Genomic DNA, 11,835 nt, shown 5'->3' with positions numbered 1-11,835 from the left:
TTTTAATTGTGATGCTTCTGACACGAATAAACAAAATACTCCACTCAATAACCTGGGCGGAACAAGCCGTGCCCCCACTACCCGCGGGGGGGCTTCTATCACCACGAGACGGCCATAAAAGCTCGTCTTTGTCAGGAGGGACTGTCTATCTCTACGCTTCATCTCCCGCCGTCTCTATAGCCTTCACGCTCAGCCGAGTATTTACGTAGCCAATCAGCAAGCCAGAAATCGCGTGGGAGGCGGCGACCCGTTCGCCGCGCTCCTCTCAGTCTCGTTGCGGAGGAAGCTGCGTCACTGAGTGCCTGCGGCAGCCGCAGCGCCGAAGAGGGTGAGGAGGAGGAGGAGGAGGAGGCCGCCGCCGCCGCCGCCGCGTCGTGCGCGCAAAGCCCAGGGCCGTCGCCGTCATGGATTACGGGGAAGGTGAGCGCTTTCTATTTGGTTTGAGGGCTGCTGGTGCCGCCGCCGCCGCCGCCTCATGGCGAGGGAGCGAAAGGAGGCCGAGGAGAGGCTCTGGCTCAAAATGGCGGCGGGGCTGCTGCAGAGGCGGGAAACGGGCGGCGGCCTAGTCGAGGGGCCTTGGTTCTGAAGGAGCTTGGCGCGCCATATTGGTTGACGCTGGTTTCCTGGCAGCGGCGCTGCCTCGTCGGCTGAGGGGCGCCGCGCGCTCGCCTGGAAGGCGGCCAGCGCCCAGGCTCGGCCAGCCGCGAGAAGACCTCGCCTGGCCTTCCTGTCCCGACGCTGCATGTTCGGAAGGCGGCCCCGCTGAGCTCGGTGGGGCTTCTTCCCGAGTCAGCGCGAATGGGAGCGCATCCGTGTCCCTGCGCGTGCTAGTGGAGCCCGCGGGGAGGGTTCTTACGTTCCGCTGACGAGAGTGCCGTTTGGGGGCTGAATCCAGTAGTGGTCCTGTGGAAAGCAGGCCCGTTTAAATGAATGGGACTCCCACTCATTTCAGTGGGGCTGCTCTATGTAGGATTACCATTGGATACAGCCCTCGGAAGTTACGAAGTGCGTCAAGATGGGAGCGGCGGCGGCGGCGGCGTTTGCAACGGCGGAAGATTTTGGCCAGTTTAGGCAGCCTTCAAAAATCTGGCTTTGTAAGGGCCGCTCCCGCAGCCCGTTTCCCCCCGTTCTTTTTAGAACTGCAGAATGGTCTTTAGAAAAGCATGAAGGAAGTTGAGCGCTATTGCGAGGGAGGCAAATTTTCCAAGCGATCGTGCTCCAAAGTAGAGCCCCCCCCCCCCCCGCATACAGTTGGAGACTTGAATCGCGGATATAACCGCAGAGATTAGGAAATTCACTTTAATACACAAGACGCATCTTGAGTTTCGTCGAACTACCACGCTGATTTTGGACAGGCTGCTGCTGCTCTTGTTTCTCAGATAAAGAGCTCAGGCTGAAGCACTGTTTTGTTCAAGCACATTTGTGGTCCGGTTCTCTGCACTTCGCTTAGAAGTAAGCTTATGCGCAGAGAATAATGCATTTCCTAAACTCTGCTTCATGTGCAATAAACATATCATTAAAATCTCATTGTATAGTTCTTCAGTCTGAATTTAGAAAGTGAAAGACATTTAGACTTAAATTTAATCTTGGCGCTAATAATCTTTGAAATAATGAGCATTTGATGGCTGCTATTTTCCTTAGTCCCCAATTCCTGCTATGGTTGGAAAACCTGCTGGATCCTTTAGCCTCAATCTGCTTTAATTCTTTCTTAATGAAATAAGAGTGCGACTGAAAAAATACAAAAGGTCAATCCTCAAAAGTAGTTGGTATGTCTTTTTCTTATAAGTGAGAGTAACCTGCCTTATCATTTAAGGGCCTATATACATGAGCAAGACCTGTAACACTGTTGTATTCTACCAGTGTGGCCATTCTTCATGGCCAGTCCCACTTGTGTGTGGTCATGTAAACAGATGTATTGAATCCAGCACAGATGAAGATGCCTTTCTGCACAGCCTAAATTCTAGAGAAGGCAGAGAGCTCATTTGTGTGCAGCATAGGTTCTCCCCACCCTTCCCATCATGTCAGTGTGCTGGTGTCCCCGAGGCACTAAGCAAAGTGTGTATGTGCATGAGTATTGTTTATTTTTACTCTTATTCCATGGTGTCCCCTTCTGCCTTCTGTATCCAGCATTATACACACTTCCTTGGAAGTCAATCCCATTGGTTTCATCAGAATTTACTTCCAAGGGAGGAGCACATGGGATTACAGGTTTAATTTCTTAGTCACTGATTGTTGCTGAAGTCATATTGTTACAAAAATAAAGTATTATTCAACTGTAGTGAAAACTAATTTATATCACAAACACAAGTAATCTATCAGGTTAATCATTATATGATATATAATAACACATCTCAAGAAATCTTTGTAAAATTAAGTTGTATTAAAAAGATTTCCAATTTTTAGAAATTAGAAAACAAATTTTAGAAAACTGAGGTGTTCAAAATACTTAAATGTGATGTATGCATGTTAGTCTATTGGAATTGAAAGATTTTATCTTTAGAAGTGATTTCTACAAGATCTTTAGTAGTGATTTCTGTAAGACCTAGTGCTACAAGGGCATAACTACCTTATGAGACTGGAAAAGGCAGTGCTGTAATCATCTGCAGCTTTTTAGTAGAGCCTGAGAAGGGTCAACTGAGTATGTTGCTTCTGGATAAAAGTGTAAAATGACTGAATTATTGTATATAAGAGAGCAAATACATTTTGGAGGAAACGGGGTGCTTTCATAAGAAGCTTAAAGCAATCTTGCTGCAATTGGCTTGTAATGCAAATGTAAAACCTACTTTATCCAGAATGTTTGTATTACAAATGCCGTTCATTGTTAAAGCATGAACAACATTAATCAATGAACTGATGTTGACATAAATAGCAGCCATAAATCTCAGCATGAAGGAGGCTTGAAGGCATTGTGAACTCCATGTGTGAAAGCTTTTTTTATGCCAGAAATACTCATTAAAAGTTATATTACTTATGTCCAGTAGGTGGCAATTGGGAGCTGAACAGTAAATCTGCAGTTTCCTTCCTTGTATATTTCTGCTAGGTTTGGGATGCCAGTCTTTTGAGTCATATTCTGGCTGTTGAACGATCAATTAACTGCAATCATATAATTCCATGAAACAAAGAATGCTGTTTTGTTGGTGGAAAAAGTGAGCTCCATGAGCAACAGGAGCTGGTGTCCCAATATAAGATACACACTTTTTAATTTAGAAGCACATAACTGCTGTTATAGTGACCTGGCCAGTTACCACTTGCATTTTCCTTCACCATCCAAACTATAGGTGGTGGTGGGAGGTGTTGTAGTAGCAGTGCATAGCTTGGATTTTTTTAAGCAGCACTATTGCATTTACTCTATGACTCAGTTCAGCTGATCATCTAAACCCCCTTCCCTTGTTCTTTTCACTTGAGAGAAGGGGAGTGAAAGTTGGCCTCGGTGTAAATTGTAACTGTGGTTTATTCTGTTTATTTATTTACAGCATATTTATCCTGCCCTTTAACCAAAAACATTTCCAAGGTGGCTTACAAAAATTAGAAATAAGACAGTCCCTGCTCACAGGCTTACAAAAGACATGACACAAAAGGAAAGGGGATTGGGAGGAAAGAGAAAAGTGAAAGTGGAAGCTGTATGAGAGGAAAAGGGAGGAAAGCATGCAGGTCAGAGACTTCCTACAGCTCATTCATGATCACCTAAAATAATGTGGGTTCCTCCAGATATTTTGGCCTACATCTTCCATCATCCCTGACCATTGGCCATACTGGCTGTGCCTTGTTTATTACATTTCTATACAACTCAATAGCCAAAGCTGTGTAATTGGAGTTATAGGCCAAAGCCTCTGAAGGGAGGCTAGTTTAAGTGATTGAACCAGGCCTCAAATTAGTTAGCCCTTTGCTGTTAAATAGAATAAGCAGGTAACTGCTGCTTTAAAAATAATGGCACTGTTCTTGCCAAAGACCATGTTGACTGGTGTGTCACAGCTTGTCTAAGCTTCTCCATGCTATTTTACTTGCTTGTTTAATAAGCTAAGATATGAGGAAGCCCTTCTGCTATGAGCTGTGACTAAACTAAGAAATCTCTAACCAGTTTCCTATTTCATCTGAAGTGGGAAATTGGTTATCAGCTTCAGGATCCTATTACAGTTTAAACCAAAAGTTTATTAAACCCATTTCAAATTGTAGTTTAGGATCCTAGCTTGTTCCAAAGCTGGTAACCGTAAGTTTCACATTTTGGATGAAATAGGAAACTGGTTAATTAGGGACACCTGCATTGCATTCAGGAGTGCTATTAAGGGAGAAGCAAAGGGGCTGTGTGCATGGGCAAAAGATTCATATCTTGGCTTAAAATCATAGTGTATTTGACTCTGGCTGTTTCCTGCCAACTGTTTCTACTTATGAAAACAGTTATGTGATAATATCTGAATATGAATTTGGAATTTTATGCACCTAACTCTTCAGGGGCAAGGGTGGGAAGCCCGCATGCAGCCATCACTGCCCCCCTGGTGTGGTTGCTACCCCATTGAAATTTGCCGATTTTCTGTGTCAAACTGCTAAGGAACCCTAAAACAGCCAAATCCTTCTGGAAAATGAGTGGGATTTGGATGTTTTAGGCTTCCTTAGAGGTTTGCTGCCCAAAATCAGTGGCAAACCAGTGATTTTTTTCCAGGTACCCTGTGGAATGTGGCCCATGGGGGTGTGAAAATGCACCCCCCATGGCAGAAAATGCCTCCCCCATCTCCACCCCTGCTTTAGAGATTGCAGTCTAAAGTCCTAATATTAGTGGCCTATGAAATAATAATACTTTTTTTTAAGTATTTGCATACCGCCTTTCTGCCAGAGCCACCAAGGTTGTGAACAGCAACAATAAAAATAACATCATAAAAACAATAAGCTATCATTAAAAAAAGCACATACACTACTGTAATAAACTCAAATATAGTATATTAAATTCATTTTATTACAATTGTACTTCTACATGAAAATGTATGTACCCATCCATACTTACGGTCCTGTGCAGTCATTCAAACTTGACTGCTGCTTTAATTTCAAAGATCTTGTGAAAAAAGAGAGGAGGGTGCTTTTCTAAGGGAGCAATCCTGTGGCCTGCTAGACACTGGTTAGAGGGCCATAAGATTGGTCAGTTTCCAGGAATCAAGGTCGGAGCCATAGCCCTTACCTCATTTCCCATAAACTGTGCTCCCTATCCCCTCGTAACTGGCATGGTGTTCTCCGCGCTGGCTACGTCTCCACACGGAAATGGAGCGCAGAGACAGGGAAAAGGGTGGCAGTCCTATGGGTGGGGAGGGGAGTGGTCCGCAGAAACTGCTCTACACAGCTTCCTATCCAACCTCAAGGCCTCTTCCCTCCCCCTCCTCAAAGCCATGTCTGGATGGGCAAAATCACCCATCTAGGCAAAAATGTAGGGCGGCCAGAGCACAGGGGAGAGGATCCCCTCCATGCTCTAGCCACTCTGCATATGATAGTTGGCAGCCTCCAATTTCCAAAGGTTGTGCATTAGAAATTCAGGTTTAGATCCAGAAAAAGTTAAGTTGTACTTCGTTCCTATTGAAATCAATGGGACTTGTCATGACTAACTGTTTATATTGATTTCACTGGGACCAAGTACAACTAACTTACTCTGAATCCAGCCCATGCATATTTCTTAGTAGCAAGCTGTCGGCAAAATACAATGGGGCACTTACGCTGCTGCCAATTCTCTTACGCCCTGCCAATTGTGTTGAGCAAGTGGCCCCCACTGCTTGCACAATGGTGATTTAGCACATCTGGGGCAACCCAAAATGAGCAGAAATGCTTGTTTCTGGAAGGAGGCAGGTCGGGGGACCTCTGTCAACCTGCCTCCTTCCAGAAACAAGTGTTTACTCTTGTTTTGGGTCTTCACCTAGGAAACAGTAAATCTTCCTTGCATAAGCTTGCACAACCGAATTGGTGAGACCTACTGCTTGTGGGGGCAGAAAGGAATCGGTGAGGCATAAGCATCCCATTGGATTCTGCTCAGTGTCTGCCTAATTTCCCCCTCCCATTGCAGCCTTATCTTCCAGGCCTTTCCTGAAGTTCTTCCAGCCCCCAGAAAGGCTTTTCATGGGACACAAGGGGCTACAGTGGGAGGTGGAGAATTCCCCTTGCATGAGCGTCCTTGCACTCATGGAGCATTACTATATGAAGGTAAAGACCTTGATAGTGCCCTGCCTTTTGTACACAACCTCTTCGTTAGAGCTGAGATGAAGTATATCATTGACTCACTGATCCACAAGGGGAGATATTCAGTGGTTGATTAGTCTTGTTTTAATAAAATCGAATTCTTCCTTTCTTAGAAATGGACCGTGACTATGGGCATGGTGCCTATGGTGGCCCAAGAGCTATGGACTCTTACATGAACCAGTCATATGGAATGGAAAGTCATGGAGGTGGCGGTGGAGGAGGTGGAGGTGGTACCAGGTAAAATACTGAATCTGTTGCTTTGTATATCCAACACAATATAATTACAATCTACAGTATATCTTTTTCCCAATTTAAGTGATCCTTGAGAATGCTGCAGAGATTCTGTATTCAGCAGAACAAAGAAATGTATAGTATAGCAATTAAAAAAAAAAACTCTTGGGTTTGGTTTCTTTTAGTAGTGTAGAGTGCTGTAATGCATGTTCTATTGCAAACCTATATTGAAATCAATTTGTACTACCGCCTGCTTGTACTGGAAGATCGCTTTAGCATTTAAGAGTCAGTACAGAATCTGTAGATGAAATAGACTTGATTTGGATCAACATTGCTGCTCTTATTTAATTCTGTTTGAAAGGAACACTTAAATTCAATTTGTTTAATGCTAATAAGTTTTGCAAGAATTTCACTGGTAGACAACTTGTCATGTCCAGATTATTTTATTGGCAGGTACTAATTACACTAAAACATGTGTTTTGCGTACTCTACAAATTTTTTTGTGCAGTGATCTTATAATTTATATTGTTCTTAGCACTATAGTCATACTTCTGACAAGCTTTTGGATTTGCATTTGCCTGCAGTTAATATCTACTAATGTCAGGTGATATATTCATGCAAAATTGGCTTTCTTTCAAGATCTGTGCATCTTCAAATAAAATAACTGGATGGAATGTTAAACCAGGTTGCGTTCTCATTTCCATATTCTAATTCTTGTGCGACAGTGTAAGACTCAGTTTGGCAATTCTGAATCCATAAATTCTGTTCTAACACTTATTAGTAGGGAACTAGGAAACTGTGGGCAGAATCCAACGGGATGCTTACACCTCTGCTGTTTCCATTCTGCCAAGTCCCTCCTGCAAGCGATGGGTCCCACTGATTCTGTTGTGCAAGCAGGACCCACCGCTTATGCAAGGGAGATTTAGTGCTTCTTAGAGGAAGCCCCAAAACAAGCAGAAATGCTTGTTTCTGGAGAGAGGGAGGTCAGCAGAGCTCCCTTTATGCGAGCTCCATTGACCTGCCTCCTTCCAGAAACAAGTGTTTCCACTTGTTTCGGGTTGCCTTGGAAGGGCCAAATCACTGTTACACAAGCGGTGGGGGCCACTTGTGCAGTGGAATTGGCAGGGCATAAGAGAATTGGTTGGAGTTTAAGTGCCCTTTTGGATTCTGCCCTGTATTACTGAACAGTGCTGTTCAACAATTGGTTGATATATCTAATGCTTGTGCATAGCAAACTGTCCTGAGAATCAGGAATAAGCTGTACCTACCAACTAGTAATCTGCATATGATTGGAGTTCACTGATCACAATTAATACATGAACTGTTCTGTAAATGGCATTTTAAATATGCAAATCTTGTGTGACTAAAGTTTTTTTTAAAAAATGAAAATAAATCTGGTTATGATATTGTAGGCAAAGTCAGTATACATAGTCTTGTTTTTATTTAAAGGTTTATATCTACTATTTCTTCTTGGTTCACTATATTATAAATCTTTGGGGAGAGCAGTGAACTCCCCTTTCCAGTGCAGTTGTATATTACACTGATGTCCCTCTGCACTCTGCCTCTTTCTGTTCCTCAATAAATAAGTAAAATATTGTTGCATACAGCTTCTTGGTATTGGTTGCTTACATGTAATATACAGCCTTTCCCTCTACCAAGGATGCATTGATACTGAAGACTTATTTTTGTCTTTACAATTCTATACTAGGTACCTGCCTTATCTTCTAGAATATTCTAAATCTAATAATAGAAGACGAGGCATGGTGGCAGTTGTAATCTCCCAAATCCAAATGTAACATCTTGCAAAAAGCAAAAGATTTCAGTAAATGAACTGTGAACTTTTCAAGGTTTAAAACAAAAAATACCAAGTTGTAGTAATTGCCTCTTATTATTGATATTGTCAGAAGTTTCCCAATTGAGGGCAAAGCCTTTTAAATGCTGTTGAACTGTTGTTAGGCATGACTTTAAAGACAGAACAGTTTTATTAACCGTTTAAGTCTGTGCAGGTACCTGCATTCATAAGACTAGGTCTGGGCACAAATAATGAGGTTTAAAAACTTGAGCAACTAAATTTAGTGAACTTCAGGCATTCTGAACTTTAATATTATTTTACAGAAAAGTGGCTCAGATAGCTTTCTGTCTGGTCACAACTTGGAATTGCCCAGCCCTAATCAAGGCAAACTCTACCAAAGTAAAATATACATTGATTTTAGTTGATAAATGTCAACTGATAACTTGTCTTTTGAAATGTTTAACTTTAGTAAGCTTACTTTTTTTTTCCTCACTGCAACTTTTCCAGGTTTGGACCTTATGAGTCTTATGACTCCGGGTCTTCTCTGGGTGGGCGAGATCTGTACAGATCTGGCTATGGTTATAATGAACCCGAACAAAGCCGCTTCGGAGGTAGTTATGGTGGTCGATTTGACAGCAACTACCGGAATAGCCTTGACTCTTTCGGAGGTAGAAACCAGGGCGGGTCTAGCTGGGAAGCACCTTACTCACGCTCAAAGTTGAGGCCTGGGTTTATGGAGGACAGAGGAAGAGAGACTTACTCTTCCTACAGCAGTTTTTCTTCACCCCATATGAAGCCTGCACCTGTAGGCTCTCGGGGGAGAGGAACGCCTGCTTACCCTGACAGTGGATTTGGAAGCAGAAACTATGATGCTTTTGGAGGACCATCAACAGGCAGAGGCCGTGGCCGAGGAGTAAGTACAGAATCTTTTCAGATTCTTTTCACTAGTCACTCTTTTAAACCCTTTCAAGACCATAGCATTTAAAACAAATGGCACTGTACATCACGGTGCACTTTTGGCCAAACTGTTAGGGTTGATGACCTTCCAATCCGGTTTGGTGTTTACCCAGAACTTAGTACCCCTTCTCTCTCCATTTACAAGTAAAAGCACTAAGAGATTAGTTGCTAAGGTTGTATAAAATCTCTCCTTTTGTTTGAAAGGTGAAGATTAAGGCAATGGGTTTGGTCTAAAAGGGGTTAAAAGGAATTGCATTTTTCCTTGTTAACACTAGCATCTTGGCTAGTGGGAGAAGTCTTGAAACATTGTAAAGGTTAATTAGAACCTTTCTCAGTTTTGAGTAGGTTAAAGGTGCAATGTATGTATAGTATTGAATTTTAGGGGGTGAATGCCTTAAAAGGAGATTTTGTCTAGGAAGGCAGGTAATCGGTTCTTCATACTAATTCTTAGCTAAACTTAAGGTCACCAGATTTAAATGTAGGGGTGGGTCTAATAAAGGTAGGTGATTTAAAGAAATAAGGTGATTTAAAACCACAGTTAAAGGGACACCATCAACTTAAAAACTATTTCATAATGAAAACTAACATCATGTGTTTTACAGTTTTGTCTAACACTTGTGTTATAGGGCAGTATCCAGTGCTGTCCCTGTGCTAGTGGGACCTACTGCTAGCGCAACAGGAAGTTAGCGTTTACTAATACAACCAGAAAGAGTGGAAACACTAGTTTCCGGGGCAGGTCAGCAGAGCTCACAGAAGGGAACTCTGCTGACCTGTCCCATTCTGGAAACAAGCATTTCCACTTGTTTCCAGAGCTGCTTTCAGAAGTGCTAGTTTCTATTGCGCTAGTGGTAGGTCCTGCAGGTGCAGTGGAACTAGCAGAGGTACAGTGCCAGTACTGGATACTGCCCATAATTCCCTACAGCATGTTCTTGCATGCTGCAGGTGATGTTTCAGTACAGCTTCAAAAGGGCAATTGAAAGAGTGTGAAGAACGAAACACTAAAAATTAGCAACCCCACCTCCCCTCCCCGAAATCATTAAAAGCTTTTATACTCTTTATGGAATACTTCAGGTTTATAAGATGATGATGTCCCATTAACTTTATAATCTCATATCTGATTTTAGTACAAATAGTTCAGCTATTGATCCTACATATGCCATCTTAAAACTCATAAGTATAATCTGTTTCAAGAAGCTGGCCTTAAAATATCTGCTTATTCATAACTAAAATGTAGAAAGAAAGAGAATTTGTTTTTATTAGAACGTCTGCATATCTAGTATGTTCTTTCAAAAATGGTTTTACCCGTGTAGCATTCTGAAGGGTATAATTGGCATAATTAGATTTAACCCACAGAGACATAAACAGAACTAGGGGCTTTCTTGTAGTTTGATCATAAACTACTCTACAGATTTGTGTAGTCCTTCTTTGTCAGATTTTTTTTTAAAGGTAGGTTTATTAGGTTGAGTGAGTTAAAATCTTAGGGAGTAACTGACAAGTTAACTTTTTAAAAGCTTAGTGTTCCTTTCCTGAACCCTAAATACTTTGAGGAATAAGCTACTTACTGTATTTAAAATGCATTGCACCTTTAATAGATTTTGGAAATATTTGCTCGTGCAAATGTAAATCACTAGAAAGTGTCCTTTGATTTATATATATGCAACGTGGAGTTATTGATAGATTGTTCTTTACTAGGGCCCAATTTATAGACAGACTGAAAATTAAAATTTATGCATGGATGTTGTTAGCATAATTATATTTTAATGATCTCACACATATTCTGGTCTGCTAGGGCTAACTGTTAGTCAAATTAGTAAAACATTTTACAATTAATTCTACTGCCTTTTGGGTGCAGTCCTATGTATGTTTAGACTGGCTGGGGAATGCTGGAAGTTGTGGAACTTTTTTCTGTCTAAACATGCATAGGATTGCATCTTTGATGTGTTTAGCTTTTAATATTAAAGATTTGGTTTTATGGCAGTATATGTATTTCTGCTTATATGATTTCACTCATCCAGTCAGATGAGCCTTTCTTTTATGTGATTATCAATTAAGTGTATGTGTAGGAAAGCACGTCTGCATTTTGGCATTCTTCTGGTTCCTTCTCTTCAGTTTGCTCCTCTCTTCAGTGCCTTAAAATCTATTAAACCAGCTGATTTTAATGTCTTTACATGGTTTTGTAGAGACCTCAGACAGGAAGAGAGAACAGCCTTTTTACACCTGTGGCTTTTTTACTGTTTTAAAAAGAAGTTGATATAAGAAGACCTTATATTTTACTCACTGCCACAATTCTATTCTGATGCAGGAGTAGAAGGGAATGTTTTGGTAGTCAGCAGTCTGATGTGGGCAACCATTACCTCAGCATTGGCTAAATGTGTAGTTCTTGTCTCAGAAACACTCTTGGTTAGAGATGTAACATTTCCAAAAATGTTGAGGCCATCCTGGGGGGAAAAAGGAAATTTGAGGGGAAATTGAAATAGATGCAATCATTACTAAGCAAACATAAATGTATTTTAATCCTTTAGTAGCATAAAATGCATCATTTATAACATAGCACATACAATTTATTAATAGGCATATTTATGAAGTTCATAATGCAGTTTTATTTATTTAAATACTTTAGGCTGCCTTTTAGGGCAGAAATTCTC

The 11,835-nt window shown here is 41.6% G+C and overlaps 1 protein-coding gene across 7 annotated transcripts in view; it reads left to right on the top strand.

Annotated features, from left to right (window-relative positions):
* Positions 1 to 267: 267 nt before the first annotated feature.
* Positions 268 to 11,835, top strand: part of ZNF326 (zinc finger protein 326) — a 32,820-nt gene continuing 21,252 nt past the window's right edge. For 6 of the 7 annotated variants that reach the window (XM_084851972.1, XM_084851971.1, XM_084851970.1 and 3 more), the window contains exons 1-3: positions 268 to 420; positions 6,324 to 6,447; positions 8,741 to 9,146. In XM_084851972.1, the coding sequence (XP_084708098.1) occupies positions 405 to 420; positions 6,324 to 6,447; positions 8,741 to 9,146 (546 nt within the window). In that variant the 5' untranslated portion in view covers positions 268 to 404. Of the gene's footprint in view, positions 421 to 6,323; positions 6,448 to 8,505; positions 9,147 to 11,835 lie in introns of those variants that run through there. The other variant, XM_084851973.1, reaches the window with a different exon arrangement.

The sequence above is a fragment of the Heloderma suspectum genome, chromosome 4 (genome assembly GCF_057233095.1).
Source record: "Heloderma suspectum isolate Gila_16-S chromosome 4, 16-S_ref, whole genome shotgun sequence".
NCBI lineage: Eukaryota > Metazoa > Chordata > Lepidosauria > Squamata > Helodermatidae > Heloderma > Heloderma suspectum.
Note: the sequence above shows the minus strand (reverse complement) of the source record. Positions and strands in the feature narration are given on the sequence as shown.